The sequence below is a fragment of the Quercus robur genome, chromosome 5 (assembly GCF_932294415.1).
Source record: "Quercus robur chromosome 5, dhQueRobu3.1, whole genome shotgun sequence".
In the NCBI taxonomy this organism is placed as follows: domain Eukaryota; kingdom Viridiplantae; phylum Streptophyta; class Magnoliopsida; order Fagales; family Fagaceae; genus Quercus; species Quercus robur.
This window is the reverse complement of record NC_065538.1, coordinates 28017932-28038981: the sequence shown is the minus strand read 5'-3', so window position 1 is coordinate 28038981 and position 21050 is coordinate 28017932. Positions and strand designations below refer to the sequence as shown.

The 21050-nt window shown below is 33.0% G+C and overlaps 1 protein-coding gene across 2 annotated transcripts; it reads right to left on the bottom strand.

Moving 5' to 3' along the window:
• Window positions 1-7019: 7019 nt before the first annotated feature.
• On the bottom strand, window positions 7020-8183 carry LOC126725686 (uncharacterized). Of its 2 annotated transcripts, none has more exons than XM_050430522.1 (2): window positions 7601-8183; window positions 7020-7460 (listed from the first exon to the last, which is right to left on the bottom strand). In XM_050430522.1, exons 1-2 carry the CDS (start codon window positions 7764-7766, stop codon window positions 7219-7221), a joined length of 408 nt encoding a protein of 135 aa, XP_050286479.1. In that variant the 5' UTR covers window positions 7767-8183; the 3' UTR covers window positions 7020-7218. The 2 variants fall into 2 exon arrangements, with proteins under 2 accessions (XP_050286479.1, XP_050286478.1); XM_050430521.1 differs by having other exon boundaries at window positions 7020-7475; window positions 7601-7952.
• Window positions 8184-21050: the final 12867 nt, after the last annotated feature.

Below are 21050 nucleotides of genomic sequence, written 5' to 3'. Positions count from 1 at the left end.
AGATTTATATTTTTCTATTTTGTTTGGTTTCTGCTTTGTTTCTGTGTTAATTAGGTTTTCTGGGTAAGGATTTACGTACGTATGATTTGTCCTGCACATGCAGGCTAAACTCATGCGTACACAGACTTGTTCTAGCATGCGTGATGTCGTTACCCAGAAACCGTAATTTTTGTTTGTTTTGTTTTTGCTTTTATGTGTTTGTTTTGTGTAGCCTCTTTTTCATATATTTTAAGCCCCATAACTGTTTGTATATCTTTTAACATGTTTGTTTGTTATCACATGTTTAGATTAGGGTTTCTTAGTTTCAATGCCATTCATTCACATGTTCATGCATTGATGCCATAGGTGTTGTGTTGCTGAGAGGTAAGTAAAGGGTAAATTATGCATTAGCAATGTCCATGCATTTGTGTTAAGGTTTCACTTTGATGATATGATGGAACATGCTTAGATATATGATTAGGGTTTGTAATATGTTTGCCTTGCTATGTTGTATGTTTGCTGCCTTGTTGTAGATGTATGATAAGGTTTTTCATATGTTAGATGAATGATAAGGTTTCCTTTGCATTTGGCTCTCTTTTGCTTTAGGTTGGTACATAGGTATGTGTTTTGGGGTGAATGATGCCATGTTGTAGGTTAGATGCATGCTAGCGTGTGTGTGAGTATAGATGCAAGTGTTGAACATGTTTTTAATAAAGTTAAAACATAAGACACAATGATGGGAGGCCAACCTTTAGGTTGGGTGATCTTGGGTGCCTAACACTTTCCCAAGAGCATACCTAAACTCTGAACCCATACCCTGGTAGTAAGATCAAAGGTCCTTCCTCAAAAGGATGCTATATTCATGGTTTCTATACCATATAACTAGGTGGCGACTCCAACCCTTCTTTCCCTTGCGCCCACAGTATGTCTCAATACCTCTCAATCTATAGAGGCTTTTTAGGTCACTTTCTGTTTGATCGATACTTCCTCGATACCTAGTTGATAGCACCTCAATACCTCTCAACCTATCAAGATGTGTGAATTAGCAAAAAAAATAGCAATGCTAGAAAACCCTAACTTTCCCGTTTTAAACTCAATTTGAGATCTGTTTGTTGTGGTATTTAAAGGACATTATAAGCCATCCCTATAGAGGCTTCTTAGCGAGCGAGAAAGCATCGTTTGTGCAACTAGGGTTTGTGTAAGCAAGTTCTCTCAATTTCCATCATATCAAAAAGTTTTAAGTAAATCTGAAGTTCGATTGGTGAAGGAGATAAAGCCATAGCAGCCATTACAAACTTGCTTTTGTGAAAAAAACCTTCAAAAGGTTTTTGGAGTCGGTTGGAAGTTCCAGTCATGATTACAAGTGCGCTATCTGTGGAGACAGTTCATATGATTGAAGAGTCCAAAAATTCTAGTGCAGTGAAAGGTTTTCTCTATAAATTTTCAACGTGTTGTAGAGTCTAGGTAAAGGTTTTACTTGAATTGTTATCAAACTTTTTTTTTATCATATTGGATTTGCTTCTTGGGAAAGTTTTCCCACAGTAGTTTTTACTTTGGGACAAGTCGTTTCTTTGGTTTCCCTTAAGTTACCATATTGTGTGTTTTATTTATTCCATTGCTTTTACTATTGATTAGAAAATATTGGCATTGATTGCTTAAGCATGGATTTTTCTTAATTTGATTATTTAATCACTACTATTCATAATTTGATTAATTTAATCACTTGGCTTAAAACTTGTTTATTCATTCAACTAGGGTCTAAATTCCCTAACACCAATCCAGCTAGAGAGAGAGAGAGAGAGAGAGAGAGAGACCTAAGAATGAATAAAATAGGGAGGCATTGTTCATAAAATGAATCTTGCAAGTGAAATAGGTAAGTTGATGCAGAAGCTTTTTGAATAATTAAAAAAAAAAAAAAGTGAATATAATAAATTATATAAGCTTCACTTCTGGAAGGGCAAACTAGTAATAATACGATACTATGATGATGAACTATCAACAATGTCGACAAGCTAACACTCAAATCCTAAATCTAACACTCTTTATTACAGCCGACAAGACACAACCTTTGTCCGCTTCAAGCTGGCGTCTGTTTGGGCATTTGATAAGGCAATGGAAATGGACTTAGATTTTTTTTTTTTCAATTTATAGCATCCGTACACAGAAATTTTTACCTTGTTGTTTTCGGTGTCTCTCCCTTTCACGTAGACCAATCCTTTATTTGCCAAACTGCCAATTAATAAATTCTTCCATTATTCTCTGCGTTGCCACATGTTGAGTTTCTTAATGCTTGTACATATAAAAGAATCAATTTTTTTATTTTATTACCACCGCGTACCCTTGGTGCGATGGTCACTCTATAAGTATAAATGCTTGTGGGGTGTGGGGAGCAATCCGGTAAGGTCCGGGGTTTAAGTCTCCAGGAGGGAATTTCACACATATATACATTTAGATTAGACTAGAGTAGAAATTTTATCTTGTATAAAAAAGAAAAGAAAAAAAGAATCAAAGATACTTGAGAGATCATAAAATTAACCTCTAAAATTAACCTCTATCGACGTATTCTATTAAAAAACTTGTGCATATATAAAATCCCAAATGAATGTGATACCACAATCACTCTTTCCCAATTGAAAGTTATAAATTTATAGTATTTTAACTTTTCATTTATGCATGTTAGAGATCAACAAAATTCAATTTGTGTAGTAAAACCCAACATTTTTCAACCAATTTAGAAATCTTATTAATTGAAGAAGCCACCTGACTTAAGTGATAAATTAACTTGTTATATTCTTTGACACTTTAAAACCATTTTCATGTTAAATAATTAATATCGACCATCAAAAGGAAAAAGGATATCAACAGTCACCTTGGCTCAAATTTGTATCTTTATAAATTGGAAAAAAAAAAAAAAAAGAGGTAAAACTTAGTTACAGTATCTTAAGTGTAATATATTAGATTTTTCAATTAAATTTTAATATATAGTTGCATTACATTTAATTATTATTTGAAATGATAACATTGTTTGTATTTAATTGATGAATGCAACCAGATGTTTAAATTTAATTGAAAAACCTAGCATATTAAAATTAAGGTAATGTATTTAAGTTTTTTTTTTTAAAAAAAAAAAAAAACCTTTATTGGTCTTGCATGTAATTATTTTTCTCTCTCTTTTTTAAGCACAGGCTTGATTTGTTGCCTAGGAAAAAAAAAAAAAAATCAAACTTTTACATTAATTAATTCTACATCTGAAAAATACTTTTTATTTTTTCCGATGAAATGTTCTCATTTTTTCACTGTGTTTTTAACCATCAAATAATTAATGCAACTTTGAACAGGAAAAAGCTTTAGATTCTTGCCAACGTTGGAAAGAAAAGAGAAATATGATTACATGAAGACATGATGTGAGGAAATGGGCACCGACGCTCAATTTAATAATGTAGTAGTCAAAGAAAAAATAATTGATGATCACCAATAGTTAATAATCAATAACTGAAGAGGACTATCTGACCAAAAAAAAAAAAAAAAAAAGAAGAGGACTACAAGTCTGCAACCCTTGTCTTCTCTGCTTCAACCATCTCCATCCTAACATTAATTCAATCACGCAACATGATTGACTTGACCATGTCATGAATCAATTTGGCTATTGTGGCTCAAATTAGCAATTGGTTAACTCAACATAGTAAGAGTTGGGAAAAGTCATTTTAATTAGCAACTCGAGCTTGAGAAAAGCCTTAGATTTTCTTGTGACAACGACTTCTAATTAGTACAAACAAAATGGGTTGAATTATGTGAAAATAATAATATATATCATCAAAGTGCGAAGTAAAGTTGCACATGGGAATTATATCCCAATATTTATTGGCTTCACCTTTAGTCATGTTTGAGTGGTAGTATTACTATCACCAATAGTCCCAATGCCACTTTATGCCGACTGCCGACTATCGACTGCCAACTGCCGACACTAAACCCGAAACCCATATATATATATATATATATATATATATATATATATATTCTTATCTACGTTATCTAAACTCTATTGAGACTTTTTCGAAGTTGCGGCAGATAGAAGTTAAAACTATATTGTCTTGCTACATGCTTTTGGAGTTTTTTGAGTCCTTTACGCCAAACATTCTCCTTGGCATCGTTAATGCTCGTTGGCTTGATATCATTATCATATTTCTATAAAATTAAATTTTGTGTTATACATAATGTGGTTGTAAAACCTAAAAAGTCCTTATTAATGCATTTAATTTTTCTTCTTATACAAGGTGCTTATATTCTTTTACCTCTTCATTTTACACATTCAAGATTTATTTTATCCCCCTATCAAAAAAAAAAAAAAAGATTTCTTTTATCCCAAATGACAAAAGAATCTTCATTGCACTATATTTATATTATTACAATCATAATAAGCTAATAATAATTCTAGTCTCGGTAAAATTTTATTACCAAAATTGGGGAAAGTTTTTTTTTTTTTTTTTTTTTTTTTTTTGAGAGGGAAAATTGGGGAAAGCTTAAACTATTATTTGGATTACAATTCTATTAATAAAAGTTTGAAAACTTAAAAGAAATTATATTATTTATAGACATATTATTTTTAATTAGACCTTGTATCGTATTGATATACCATTACTCTTATTTTTAAAATAAAATCGACAGTTATACTACTGCATACTGGAGTTAGTTAAAAGAATATTACAAATATGCATCCGTGATTACTCAAAGAAAATTTTTCATTTTAAAAGGGTAAAAAAGGAAAGAAAGAAAGAAAGAAAGAACGAAATTTTGCATTACTAGACAAGAAAATAATATTTACTCAATAAGACCAAACAAGACGGAATGAAATTAAAGGTTTTGGAAGGGAAAATTTTATCAAATTAGGAGGAAAATTCTTCTAAATCATTATACGGTGACTGATAAATTATTCATGTGTACTTAAATATTTTAAAAAAAAAAAAAAAAACACAAAAAGGGAGAGGGGATGTAATTCTAACACAAAAGAATATCATAAACTTCACTCAAAAGTCATGGTAATTTATGTATACTTTAAGTCATATGACTTTTTTTAGAAAAGTCACATGACTTATTTAATAATTCATGTGACTTGTTTAAATAATATACATTAATGGTTTTATAAGCCGCTATACTATAGGTTTGAAAAGATCGTCCAAACTAGTATGTAGAAAATTTTTGTCTAGTTTAAAGGCTCACGCCTCAATTATTTTATCTTTATCTCTTTATTCTTTCTTTCTATTTTGTTCCAATGTTTTGTTAGTTTTTTGTTTTGTTTTGCTTCTTTTTTTTTTGTTTTTTTTTTTTTTTTTTTTTTGTTTTTTGTTTTTTTGTTTTCTTTAAGATCTCCTCCTCTATTCCCCACTCCAAAGACTCTTATTGTGTTTGTCCCCTCCAATTGCCCCTACCACTTCCACCATAAAGCTGATCCATGTGGCTGTGATTGAATTCTAAATTTTCACTTTAATAAATCTCACTTGACCATCAGGTTTTTATTTGTTTTCATTAAAAATAACAAAAAAAATATTTGTTTGAGTTTAAACTTTAAACTAGAGGTGTGGGTTTGAGATCCCAAATTTATTGACTTATTTGACTTAGAAAATAAATTGAGTAAAAGTTAAAGGGTAAAAATTAGATACATTTTAATTAGACTGATCAATTAAACTTAAACACGTAAATGCATTGAGTTTGACTTGAAAAAATAACATTATTAATACTTTATTTATCAATGTAGTTTTCAAATTTTAAGTAAAAGCGTTTGAATGTAATTGGGGAATTGTATATAAGAAACTCTATTTATGTTTGCACAAAGTACAATAATACAACTATGCCCAGAAAAAGGTAAAAATGGATATAAAGAATGAATTCTGCCGGTAAAATTTTCATAGAAAAAACCACACTTTCAATCTCTTTCAATAGAGATAGTATCTCATGCGTCAGACACATGAAACATATGTTTCACTGACACATGAGCCCCACAGATGTGGGGCCCATCTGTGGGGCTCATATGTCAGTGAGACACATGTCTCATACACCAAGAGCATATGAAAGTCTTTTCACTCAATGACACCTCCATTGGGCATGCTACAATACAAAAAGATTTTATGTGGGGCTCATGTGTCAGTGAGACACATGTCTCAATCTCATACACCCAGAGCATATGAAAGTCTTTCCACTCAATGACACCTCTATTGGCCTGCTACAATACAAAAAGATTTTATGACCATAATTAATTCCTTGTTTATTTTCACAATTATATGATGTGACTAATTATAAGTGATAAAAAAAAGTTGTTGAATGCATGTGGAAGTAACAAGAAATTAGTCATAGTTTACCTTATAAAATAGTTATAAAAATTGGTGTAAAATTGGTTATGATCCTAAAATAACTCAAAAAGAAAATGAGTGTGTGAATATTCGTTGTAAAATTCTGTGACTCTAGACCTTTAATTAAAAAATAAGCCAATTTATAAGTTTAAACAAATGGACTCCACATAAAATAAGTCATAAGGGTAAAACTTCCTCTAGAAACTTGGTACATCAATTTTATTTTATTTTTTAAAAAAGAGTAGCCTATAAAATCTCTTATCTAAACACGATCATGGTAAATGCCATTTTTTTTTTTGAGAAGGTAATAAATGTCAAATGTTATAAGGAGTTTACTTTCACTTTCTTATTTTTCATGGACTAAACAAGAGACGTGAAATTAAGAATGGAATTTGTTAATTTTATTGTGTTCTCCAATAATTAGTGATGGCCAATGACGAAAATAAAATTTTGGCTTGTAATGGAATTGAATGAGGCAAAATAAAATTACAACACATTTACAGCTTCAAGGGAATATGAATGCTAACCATGGATCATGTTGTCTGTCAATCTTTTATTAAAGATGAATTTTAGGTGCTGAAATTGAATTGATAGTACATGTAACCATGAATTTTTTTTAATGGTGTTAAACATGAGTGTCTTAGGAACTAGTTGAGATTCTTCCCCAAAAAAAGTAAAGTAATAATAATAAAGAGATTAGAAACTAATCTTTGCCCAATATGTCTAATTAAACCAAAAAAAAAAAAAAAAAAACCATGAGTTGTTAGAAGACCAAACATTTACAATTTACAACTATTCCTCTAAAAAACACACAAAATCATTTACAACCACAAAAACTCAAAAGATTTTTGTTGCTCGGCAGCCAAAAATAAAGCCAAGAATTGTACACAAGTCGTCAACATGAGCACTGCATCCTTTGCACACGGACACGATCCTTGAGAATTCCATTATACAAAGCAGTCCGATTCTCTTGCATTCCACCAATTGTGGGGATTTTGTTTCTGCAATTCTCTTCAATAAATTTGCTCAACTTCATCTGCATCTGCCCTTTCCTGTACTCCTCACCATTCCCACTTGGTTCCTTCACATTCTCAGCAAATTGCACCTTCTTCTTCTTTCTCTCCCTTTTCTTTTCCCCTACAATCACAACAACTGTGAGAAAAAAAACAGACACAAACTTTTGGTAGCAATACTAAAAATAGTATATATCAAAGAAAAAAGAAAAAAGAAAAAAGAAAAAAGAAAAAAGAAAAAAGCAACCCCATATGAATATGTACCTGAATGTAGACAAGAACGTAGAATTAGCTTTTGAGGCTGCTGGGAATTTTGATTCCGGGAAAGATGGGATGGTGGGAAAGACCTTTGCCTACAAGAAAGATAGAGTACGGTGGTAGAGATAACCATGGCTGTGGCCAAGACTAAACCATGTGATATGGAAGACATGGTGGGACACAAACTCAAACAACACCAAGAAAGAAAGTTGAGAGAGGAAACAGGGGAAGAAGTTCTATGATGACTCGACAGGGAGTTTCTATGATTATTTTACAATGAGACGTAAAAGCCAATCCTACAATATATATACGCAGAGAGAGTAAGAGAGAGAGAGAGAGAGAGAGAGAGAGAGAGAGTCTTGTTTTATTAGGAGTGTGAAATAGGAATCTTCAATATAAAGAAAAAGAAAAAAAAGGAAGGAAAAATTGATGTGTGGGAAAGGTGTTTAAGAGAAAAGAGAAATAGGTGTATTGGGCATCTGGATTTCTCTTTATTTTTATTTTTTTTTGAGAAACCGGATTTCTCTTTAGGTTGATGCCAAAGAACTAGAAGGCAAAGGAAACGAGGACTAGGAGAGAATTTTTTGGAGTTTTGGGTTGGCTTTTGTTGCATTTGTTTTGTTTAGTGCTATTTGCAAGGCTATTTTGGAGGGCTTTTGGGTGTCTGAGGTCAGTAGTCAACTTTTTAGGGGACTTCTCTCTACGCGTTTGGTCAAATTCGGGGTTTGGATAAGTATTTGGGAACCGATGCAAGTATTGATTTTTGAGCCAGTTGTCACTGTTGAGAAAGTATTGGCAATGACTTGTATGCAATTTCCAGAATTTTTTTTCTAAATAACAATAAATATTAAAAAATTTAGTTAAGTGTTACGTTTCCAAACAATGTTGAAAACTAACATCTCGAGTGTCTAAAACTCGAGTTTCAAGATAAAACTCGAGTTTTTAAGTGTTGATTTGTAAAAACAATAAAGCTGAAAATCGAGTTTTAAAGACTCGATTTCCATAAATTGAATAAAAACGCCGCTATAGATCTATAAAACGTCACTATAGGGTTTAAAAACGTCACTATAAGACTCCTTAAACCTGTACTTATAAATTTTTTTTTTGCAGGAAAACGTCGCTATAGGGCTTTAAAATGTCACTGTAAGACTTAAAAACGCCACTATAAGTTAAATTTTTTTTGCATGAAACTCGAGTTTTAAAGACTTAAGATCTATGTGGCATTTTCACACTCGCAAGGCGAGTCTCTTAGACTCGAGTTCTAATATGGATCTCGAGTTTCTAAAACTCGAGATGCTACTTTCCTTTATTGTTTCAAATGTTGCCTAACTTACTATTTTGAATGGCTGAAGACATCTGTTATGCACAATACCTCTAATTTCCATTTGCATTGAATTTGTCACAGTCGAGAAAGTATTGGCAATGACTTGTAGATTCTATTTCCATTGAAATAGGAAGCTTCGAACAGACTATTGATTGCAAGTTGCTACTTGCAATTGATATTTTTGGCTAAGAAGTTTTAGCACTAAATGAAGCACTTTATTTTTTTCCTCAAGTAACAGTGACTTTTCTTTCTTGTAACGATACCAAGTTGCAATAGTAGTTGCGTAATTATTATGCCATTAATATAAACACACAAAAAAAAAAGGGTTTTCAAGCTTAACTCTCTTGTGGGTCTTTTATATATATATATGGAATCATTGATTTGGTCAAAGAAATGGAATATGTTTGATGTCCATCAGATTCAATCAAAAAAATTTTTTTTTTGACAATTTCGAGGTTCGTGTAATGGGATTAGTATCTTTAAATTGACTTAATGATATTCGCATGAATCACATTATTATAAGGTTTCAACTTGTACTACTCTGTCATGCATGCTTGTTTGATCATCCATTGTTATATGGCACATATATCTCTACTTACTCGCGGTCCTAACATCCCCCTTTTTTTAACCCAACATTCATTGTATTTGATATTTTGATTAAAATCACATATGGAAATGGTCAAGTTCACTTGGGTGCACTTAGAAGCTTCTCGTACTAATAAGTTGGATACTGTTATTACTAATTACTATGATAAATAATAATATAAAATCCTTTGAATGATAGAATTATAGATGCGAAGGGGTCAAAAATTGGAATTATAGATGTAAAGATAAATCCTTTTTTTTTTTTTTTTTCAAATGATCAAAATAAATATTTCAAATGGAAAATTCAAGGTAAATTATGTTCTCTCAGAGGAAGAAGAGAATTGAGTTTAATATTTCTCAAGATCACTTAAATAAAGATGTCAATAGGGCAAAATCAATGTTATCAACACTTTCTAGTAGATTTCGAGGAAGGAAATAAGCTGAGTTCAATTTTAATTTCTTATATAGGACAATCAAAGAATTAATTTACATTAATTTTCCAGAATATGTAGAAAAAATTACATTATTTAATGTTAAGTGCCTACTTAATTTAAATTAGCATTGGATAAATAATGGTAGAAATATGTTTAATTTATTCATAAATTAATTTCAGTTTAGGATTAATAAATTAGTTTAGACTAGGTTTAGACAATAAAGGTTTTTTTTTCTCCTCTTTTTTGCTCTCTTAAATTTTGTCGCTCATGTGGGTGGGTATATATATATATATATATATATATATTAATTATAACTCATATGACACAAAGTTTTAAAATAATTATTGGAAGGTTAGAATTAATTAACATTAGCAACTGGGCACCCCATGGACAGTGGCGGCTTTAGAAATTATTTTTAGGGTGGTTACTAAGAAACTTAAATTATACAAAATTTAATAAAAAAATAATTTGAATATATTAACATCACAAAAAAACATGCAAATACATGAAATATTACAATTTTTTATATTAACAAAGAGAATAAGAAAAAAAGATAGACTAAAAAAAGATAAAGTACAAATTGAAAATGTTGATATGAGAATAACAAAGTGACCACAATCATTTCATAACAAATCTTGTGCAACAAGTTGTTAGCCTATTATTGGTGGGTAAAACATGTCAATATTAAACCCAGATTAGAATTAGTAATAGCTTACCATATAAAATTTATTAAGAAAATATTGTGGATGTAACATTACTCTTATATTTATTGAACACAAATTCTTATGAGTCTCAAGTAAAAGTGTTCAATATTTTTATTAGAATGGTAAAAATAGGTTAATTTAGTAAATAATTTTTAAAAAAATATATATATACAATATTTTCAAGTTAGGGTTGTTCCCGAACATATTAATTTAAAATAATTATTTATATAAATTTTCTTTACATGTATAATTTTTTTTTGACCAGTGTGAGTGGTCTTAGGACCACCCTCACACGCAAGTAGAGCCGCCAGTGCCCACGGGGTATCACAACATAAAACTCGTGAATCGTGGAAGCTTCCTACTTTAGATACCACGAACCGAGCCACACGTGTCCACATCAATCATCTGATTGCTATGCAATGTTCAATTTATCAAAACCAAACTTAACATGATTAATGATTTCACACTTTTATTCAGCCAAAGAAATAAAAAGACTCCACACTTTTGAGACACGTTATTCATGAAGATGCATACACGTGTATTTTTAAAAAAGAAAAAGAAAAGATGCATACACGTGCATGTTTATAGAGGTTTTAGATTCTAGAAGCCCAAACCCATGAAGTTTGTGGATTTTTTTTCGGCCTAAAACATTGCGTTCAATTTGTAGTTGGAATATGTGTATGTGAGGTAAGGTAGAGTGTCAGGGTTAATTGGTAAAAAGTTTTGAGTTTTGTTGTGGAACAGGGAAATTGATTTTGAATCCTGTCCGTCTATGCAAGAAATTAATTTGTGCCCTGTTTGTCTTGGTCAAATTTGGGGTTTGGATAAGTTATGGGAACCGTTGCAAGTATTGGTGTTTGAGCCAATTGTCAGTTGTCGCTGTTGAGAACATACTGGGTATTTACATTGAAATAGGAAGCTTCAAACAGACTAAATATTAGGGTCGTTTCGTAGATGTGTTTTAAACACATATTTTTAATTTTTAAATAATATTATAATTATTTTTATATATTTTTTATTATTTTCAAAAAATATAAATAATATTACTGGAACAACATTACCAAATAGACCCTAATGTTTTCAATTGATTTGATTCTAAATACACGTGTATGCATCTTTATGAATTACTTGTCTCAAGAGTGTGAAATCATTAATCATGTTAAGTTTGGTTTTGATAAATTGAACATTGCATAGCAATCGCATGATTGATTTGGACACGTGGGGCTCGGTTCGTGGTACCTAAAGTAGGTGTTATGAACTAGGAAGCTTCCACGCATTCACAAGATTTATGTTGTGATGATACCCCATAGGGTACCCAGCTGCTAATATATATATATGGACAAAGTTTAGCTACAAAATTGGTTGTAGCCTTAGGCTACAAACTCACTCAATAAAATAAATATTATTGCATATTTTGAAAATCTAACCGTTGAATTACATGTTCTTTACGCTCTTAATACACTTGTCAATTTTTGTGTCAATCGGATATTATTTACTATATAATCTATAATCTTACATTTTATGCATAATTTTAAATTACAAAAACTTGCAATTTAAAAACTTATTAATGAAATAGCTATTGATCTTTAATTTTCTTGAAATTTTGCAAACATGGAAAATATAAGAAGAAGATGTGATCTAATGGTGGATTTGTCAAAATTCAACTCCAATAAAAAGATATTAAGTGAGTTTGTAGCCTAAGGCTACAACCAATTTTGTAGCTAAACTTTGTCCATTATATATATTTATAATCGAAATTTCTAAAATTTTTATAATTTTTTACATTAGTACAATATTTAAATAAAATTATTTTTGTTTAATTCAAATTTAATAAGTAGTGAAACTTTATTTCTCCAACAAGTCTAACTTAAACTCAAATTTATCATTATTATTATTTTTTAAACAAAATTATTTTTGTTTAATTCAAACTTAATAAGGAGTGAAACTTTATTTCTCTAATAAGTCCAACTTAAACTCAAACTCCAACGTTGATAATTTATATATATATAACCAAAGCAAAAAATAGAGACTAACGTAAAAAAAAAAAAAAAAAATGCAAGCAATCTAATTCAACTTTCTTCTTTGATTAATGAATTTTATGTTGAATTTTTTTATATTGTTATTATAAATAAAATTTCAATTCAACATATGTGGATATTTGTTTATATCTAAGATTTTCTTTCTATCTTATTCTTTTGTTATGTTTAGAATTGATTTTCTTATGAATATTTGGGTTAATCTCCATATTTATATTGACATTGTTTTCATGGGTTTGGTTTTTGGGTTGAAATTTCTACTAATTATTATTTTTTCTATTGTACATGGTAGATAAAACATCTCTATTTTTGGGAGAAAAATCAAAGTTGCAAGCTATGTCTTCCAGCCTAAGGAACGATAAATTTTTATTTGGTATGTTATATATAAATTTGTTGAATTTGGTTTAGTTTTGAAGTAGAATTTTGGGATTCTCTAAATTTTGAATTTTGATCTTAAATCTTCACCTTAAATGCTTTTTATTTAGGTTTAATGAAGTGCAAATCGTCAGTCTTGTAGGTTTGTCCAGATGGAGCCGTATCTTCGTCGGTGTCACTGTGAAACTGGTAAGATAGCTCCCTTAAGGTGGACACCGGTGTGGTGCCTGCCACAATGTCTCCGATTCCAAAGTCAGAATAAGAAAACTTTGAGGAAATAACAAAGTATCAGAATAACTAGAAATGCTTTGAGGTGTGTTTGTGTCCCTTGTGTTGGTGTTGTGAGGGCTTTATATATGCTCCCACAGCCCCTAGCCGTTGTGGTCGTTAATGTGGTTTTAATGTCTCTTTTGGTAACGTCTCATGCTTAGTAATGTGTGCCTTAATGAGGCATCTAACAGTATGTACAGCTGGTCTTGTAACCGCTTGGGACATTATTGGCTGTATTGAATGGTTTAGTTACCTTCGTCAGTGATATGGACATGTGGTTAGTTCGTCTCAGAGGACAGCCTCGTCGGTCTCGATGAGGTCGTCCAAGAAAGGTGAGTTTGTCAGTCCCATCAGATGGTGAGTTCGTCAGTCCTATCAGATGCCCCCCAGGTTCTGTGGTCGTCGTGACGTGTTATGACGACCACCAGAAGATGAAAGGTTTCCTGATCAGACATGAATCTTAGAGGCAGAGAACTCAAAGTTGAAAAAAGACTTGATTATCGTCATGGACGAGGCCAACACACTAAAGGAGAAGATCAAGGTCATCGTTGTTAAGGCCGTTAAGACTTTTCAGCAGACTGAAGATACGATACCTCGTCAAGCACCCAATTGGGGCGAATCTGGGGAACCTTGATCTTGAGGACGTAGATAAATAAATCTTAAGGACGTCAGTAACTTACATCCGTCCAGGCGGAATCTTGTTACTTAGCTAGTTTTTTTGTGACTTACACCCATTGAAGGGATCTTGTCATTTTTGGCTTCATCAGTAACTTACATCCGTCTAGGCGGAATCTTGTTACTTATCCAGTTTTTTGTGACTTACACCCATTGAAGGGATCTTGTCATTTTTGGATTCGTCAGTAACTTACATCCGTCTAGGCGGAATCTTGTTACTTAGCTAGTTTTTTTGTGACTTACACCCATTGAAGGGATCTTGTCATTTTTAGCTTCGTCAGTAACTTACATCGGTCTAGGCGGAATCTTGTTACTTAGCCAGTTTTGGCTTCGTCAGTAACTTACATCCGTCCAAGCGGAATCTTGTTACTTAGCCAGTTTTGGCTTCATCAGTAACTTACATCCATCTAGGCGGAATCTTGTTACTTAGCCAGTTTTTTTTGTGACTTACACCCATTGAAGGGATCTTGTCATTTTTGGCTTCGTCAGTAACTTACATCCGTCTAGGCGGAATCTTGTTACTTAGCCAGTTTTGGCTTTGTCAGTAACTTACATCCGTCCAGGCGGAATCTTGTTACTTAGCCAATTTTTGTTTTTTAAGCTGCTCGGTTTGCTCGCGCTAAGTCATTGGTTGAATAGTTTTTTTTTATTGCTTTCAAAAATGAATACAACTGTCTGTTACATCTATTGATGGTACTTCTTCAAGTGCCCAATGTTCCCTGGTTGCGGAAGTTTTTGTCGTCTATGATCTCTAGGTGATAACTGCTTTGTTTGGAGTAATGGGCGACCCGGTAGGGTCCTTCCCAGGTTGGGCCGAGTTTCCCTTGGGCAGGGTCTTTTCCACATCCTTTATCGCGGCTAAAGCATATTCAGCGTTCATGTACTTTTGTGCCTTCAAGAGCATCTCTGCCATTGTCTTTGGTGGATTCTTCGCAAGTGAAGCCACAAGATCTCTGGATCTCAGTCCTGCTTTGAAGGTCGTCAGTTGCACCTTGTCATCAGCTTCATCCACCTCTAGAGTCTCCCGAGTAAAGCGTTTCACGTATGACCTTAGGGTTTCCTTCTCTCCCTGTCTAATGGTGAGTAAGTCGTTTGCCGGCCTCTTTGGATGCTGCCCCCCTATGAAATGACGCAAGAAGGCATTGCTCAATTGCTCAAAGTTGTCCACGGACGATGTCGGCAACTTTGTGAACCATTCCCTTGCAGCTTCTTTGAGAGTGGTAGGAAAGGAACGACACAATATCTCGTCAGGTGGCTGTTGAAGACCTAGCATTGTCTTGAAGGTATTAAGGTGATCTTGAGGGTCTCTGAGTCCGTTGAACGACCCAAGCTGAGGCAAACAAAACTTTGACGCCACGGGGCATTGATGTACCGCCGCGGTGAAGGGTGAATCCGTGGCCCTTACCATTCTATCTACGCTTCGGTTTGTCTTCTCCTTGATGGCGTTTCTCAGTTCGTCCATCTCCTTCCTCATCTCTCGAAGGAGGTCTGAATTCTGTTCGTCTGGAGTAATTGGTCTTTGATGAATGCTCCTCCTATGGCTATCCCCTTCTCCTTCCATGTTATCCTTGGATCGATTCTCCTCATGTTGAGCCTGCTGAACTTGTTGAAGCTGTAGCTTCATTTCCTGATTTTGTTTGGTGAGTTCTTCAGTGGTGGCTGCAAGAGCTTGAACTTGCTGGGCCAAGACTGCGGAATCTGGATTGGGTTCCATCTGAATGTAGAAGTTGATGGAAACTACGTTTTCAAATATGAATCTGAAAATATCGTTCCCACAGACGGCGCCAAATTGATGAAGTCCAAATCGTCAGTCTTGTAGGTTCGTCCAGATGGAGCTGTATCTTCATCGGTGTCACTGTGAAACTGGTAAGATAGCTCCCTTAAGGTGGACACCGGTGTGGTGTCTGCCACAACGTCTTCGATGCCAAAGTCAGTATAAGAAAACTTTGAGGAAATAACAAAGTATCAGAATAACTAGAAATGCTTTGAGGTGTGTCTGTGTCCCTTGTGTTGGTGTTGTGAGGGCTTTATATATGCTCCCACAGCCCCTAGCCGTTGTGGTCGTTAATGTGGTTTTAATATCTCTTTTGGTAATGTCTCATGCTTAGTAATGTGTGCCTTAATGAGGTATCCAACGGTCTGTACAGCTGGTCTTGTAACCGCTCGGGACATTATTGGCTGTATTGAATGGTTTAGTTACCTTCGTCAGTGATATGGACATGTGGTTAGTTCATCTCAGAAGACAGCCTCGTCGGTCTCGATGAGGTCGTCCAAGAAAGGTGAGTTCGTCAGTCCCATCAAGGTTCATGTGATTTTTTGTTTTCCTATTAAAAGCTATGATTTTTGGTTGATTAATTATTTGTTTGGATTAATTTCAATTAATTATTTGTTTCTATTCAACATAAAAGATAATGGAATTATGTATTATAATTTTGATATTATTCCATGTTTTGAATTATCTATATTGTTATTTCTATGAGAAAGTCATATTGCTACTCAAATTTGAAATTCGGTGTGTCTTCCTCATATCATGGTCTTTGTTTATATATTTGTAATTTATATTAGTTTTGAGTGTGTGTATATATAACTATTGGGAGTTTTGCTTTATTAATTTAAGAATTGTAAATTACTTTGTAGGTTTTGGTAACTATGCACTTGCAACTCAATAACGTTCAATGTTAGAAAACGCTTCTAAACTATGGAAAAGTATAGAAGTTAAATATTTCTTCATTAAAAAAAAAAAAAATACTATCTAGAAAAATGTCTATTTACTCATTGTTGGATTTTTTTTTCAAAGTCAATAGTCTTTCTGTGCATCACACGGGTTAGCAACTAGTGTTAATTAATTCGAAGCTTCTAATAATTATTTTAAACTTTGTGTCATATGAGTTATATATATATATATATATATATATCATATTGATTTGCAATTATTTTTAGTAAATTTTTTGCAAGTTGCAATTAGGGGTGTGCACAAAAACAAGAAACCAAAAACTAGCCGAAATTGGCCGAACTGTTGCCAAAATTTCGGTTTGGTTTCGGTTTTCATTTCATAAAAACCGAAAATTTTGGTTTTGGTTTCAGTGGCAGTTTGTATGCATTGAATCAATTGAAACCAAACCGAATTATATAATAATACATTATATATTACATATATAATATAAAACACGTTTGGGCTTGCAAACATTGGGCCTCCAGCTTACAAACATCTGGCCTTTTTTTTTTTTTTAAAAACCCACACGTTTGAGCCTCTTGCTATTTAAACCCCATTAACCCATTAGATTAAGTAAAAACAAAAGAAAAATTTTAGAAACCCTACCCTACATACCCCACGACTCACACTTTTCACTCTCACTCTTACTCTCAGACAGCCTCCACCTCCACACTCCACTCCATAGTCCAATTCTGCCTCTGCCATCGGCCTCCACACACCAGTTTCCTCTTTCACTCTCACCCTCTTTTGATCATCGGCTTGAGGCTTCTTTTGATCACGGTATGATTCTTCTCCCTTTCTTTCCTTTTCTTTCTTGATTCGCTTCGTTCAACACTTCAACAGCTCTGTCTCTCTCTGTACTCTATTGCTTTGTTTTTTGCAAGTTGCAATTAAGGGTGTGCACAAAAACGAGAAACTGAAAACTAGCCAAAATCGGCTAAACTGTTGCCAAAATTTTGATTTGGTTTTGGTTTTCATTTCATAAAAACCGAAAATTTTGGTTTTGGTTTTGGTGGCAGGTTTGTATGCACCGAACTAGTCGAAACCAAATCGAATTATATAATAATATATTTTATATTACATATATAATATAAAACACATTTGGGTTGCAAACATTGGGCCTCCAACTTGCAAACATCTGGCCTTTTTTTTTTTTTTTTTTTGTTTTTTTAAAACCCACATGTTTGATCCTCTTGCTATTTAAACCCCATTAACCCATTAGATTAAGTAAAAAAAAAAAAAAAAAAAAAAATTTAGAAACCCTACCCTCCATACCCCATGGCTCACACTTTTCACTCTCACTCTCACTCACTCTCAGATAGCCTCCGCCTCCACACTCCACTCCACAGTCCAATTCTGCCTCTGCCGCTGGCCTTCACATGCCGGTTTCCCCTTTCTTTCACTCTTACTCTCTTTTGATCATCGGCTTGAGGCTTCTTTTGATCACGGTATGATTCTTCTCTCTTTCTTTCCTTTTCTTTCTTGATTTGCTTCGTTCAACACTTCACTGTCTCTCTCTGTGACTCTCTCTATTGCTTAGTTTTTTTTATATGTGATTAAAGTTAGGGTTTTGAAAATCTTGATAACCCTCTCCTTTTTTTTTTTCTTTTTTTTTTTTTTTTTTTTTTGGTATTTTGGGTTTTGTTTAATACTAAATCAATGCTATTTTCATGAGATTAAAGCTAATAGCCTAGTAGTAACAACGTAAAGTTAGGCTTTTGTTTCTCTTTTCAATTGTTCAAAATCAAAATCGAAAACTGACCAAAATCGAAATAAACCGAAACCGATTGATTTCCAATCATTTGGTCGGTTTCGGTGGAGAAATTTACAAACCGAAAATTTTGATTTGGTTGGCCAAACACTAAGAAAACTGACCGAACCGAACTGATTACACCCCTAGTTGCAATGATATTTTATAGTCAATTGATATTTGTAATGAAATTATTAAACACTTTATTACCAAAAGAATATTATGCTTCGAGTGTATATACCAAGTTCTCTCACAATACATGGTACGTCTTATGTGTTGTGAGAGAGCTAGGTGTATATACCTTGTCAATACCATATTTTGTCTGATCCTGATTCATACATTAAAACAATTGCCAAAATAAATTAAAAAAAATTAAGAAAATGTGAAAAAAATATAAATTTAAAGGCTAAAAAGGGTTAAAATAAATGCAACATGATTGGATAGTAGATCAAAGGGTTACAACATTTAAACACCCTTTTTACAGCAACCAAGGCCAAAACCCTAACCGGGTATGGTCGAGAAGTTGAATTTTTGATCCAATCATCGAATCATGTTGAAATTTGGACCATCTCATAGGGCATATTTTTCTCTTCGAAATGATAGTTTACGGGCCAAAATTAGAGATATAACCAAAATACCAAAAACCCTAGTAAAAATCTCACTTTTTTTAAAGGAAAAATAGGCAGTTTTTGAGCTGACATCGCGCAATAAATTGTACCGATTGGATAGGAACTGGAGCGATTTGGCTTAACTGTCTTGAAGAAAAAGGTCTTGGCTACTTTTCATAGAAAGGGCTCGATGATATTTGCCCCGGAGTGGAATATGCAAATTTTTTAAGGAAAAATGTCACATAATTTTTTAGCACTGCGTCATCCTCCTCTCGAGCACAATAACTTGACGATTGTAGCTTCAAATTGTGCAAGAACAGGACCATCGGAAACTAGACAGCTAGAGCTTTCTAGGCATATAAAGTTTGAAGAAAACGGAGCTTGGAAAGACTTCCAAACAGCTGCGCAAAGAGAAGATCAGAAAACGGGAAAAAGACTAAATAGGCTCGATGAGGTGGCAAAAGTGGGAGGCTAGCTAGGTGTAACATGTTACACCTGATCTAGCCACCCTTACCTTGGGTTAAAACTTATTATTCCGTTTATACAGGAACACAAATCCTATATAAGGTCTCTTAATGAGCCACTTAGGGGTTAAAACTTATTATTCCATTTATTATTCAAACATTATACACAAATTGACACGTACAAATAATAGAGGAACACAAATTGGCACATACAAATTATAGTTTGACACGCGCCATGATTTGTTCATATAAGACCAAATAGTTGCACAAATTTGCCACATGTCAAGTTTTGGGTGCACCAAGATTGACAAATGGTAGAGCCTCAAGAGGGGGTTTTCTTTTAGTATATTACTAGTCGCTAACCCGTGCAAAACACAAAGAATATCTACAAAATCTATATAACATTATAGCTATATTTATTAGGTTCAAACAATCCCTTCTTGAATTATCAAATTATATAAAAAAAATTAAAATAAACATGAAGAATAAAAAAAAATGTTGGATCAAAGAGGATTTATATAGTAGTGGTGGTACTAACCATTCTTACAAATGTTAACAAAAGTTTACTTAAACAAAAAAAAAAAAAAAAAAAAAAAATTATACACTTAAGAAACATATTGTTAGTTTTTCTAACAACGTATTCAAACTACATACAAAAATAATAAATCATACAATCCATAATCCATCATAATTAACCCTCCAAAATTCCATCAAGATTTTTCCAAAATGCATATTATTCATAGGTTGCAAGGACAAAAGCTAAACAAAAGAGAGACCACCACACATTGATGGGTGGCCGTTGGACAATTTCCTAAAAACATCTTAAGTAATATGCTGCAATTAAGGATAGTTTGTCAATAGATCAAGGAAATCTTAATCCCGGCATAGAGGCAACAATGTGCTTATTCTACTTAGTGCAGACTAGAAACTGAGAGCAAAGACCATATTTTTGTGATTACAACTATTATAACATATTTCAAATATATAGAGGGAAAATTGGAATTATGCAATAAAAAGACTTCTTAGCTTCTAAAATGATGCTTTTAATTGGGATTAAATATATGTAAAATGGCCAAATTTGGTTGCTTGCTTCTCAAGTTGCTAGAACTGATCTAGTCTATCACATATGAGATCATGTTCTCTTTGCCATAGGCACTGTCTTTAAGAAATTGACTTACACCCAAAATCGCATTCTGCAGCAAATATAGTAGGTTAGGCATGTAGTTTACACGAATTAAATCAAGAATAAGAATATCCTATCTTCTTTTTAGGGGCTACTAAAGACTATTGTAACATGCATGCATGGTTTGTAATCAGGTGTTCCAACTTACAAACCCAAACTTGTGCCAATATTCATGGTTTCATACTAGTGTGACATATTGCTTTTTTTGATTATGTTGGAATTTGAGAATAGAACAATAAAAAACCAATAAATTCAGCTTATCTACACAAAATCCCAAAAGCTTACACACAAATTTGGACTTAAACCCTCCAAAATCATCCGACCCACAAAAACCA

Excerpts from the sequence above, each read along its gene's own strand:
- LOC126725686 (XM_050430521.1), bottom strand. The coding sequence starts at position 7,766 with ATGTCTTCCATATCACATGGTTTAGTCTTGGCCACAGCCATGGTTATC. Across the intron at positions 7,476-7,600 it reads ACGTTCTTGTCTACATTCAG|TTGTTGTGATTGTAGGGGAA; the intron begins GTACATATTCAT and ends TTTTTCTCACAG.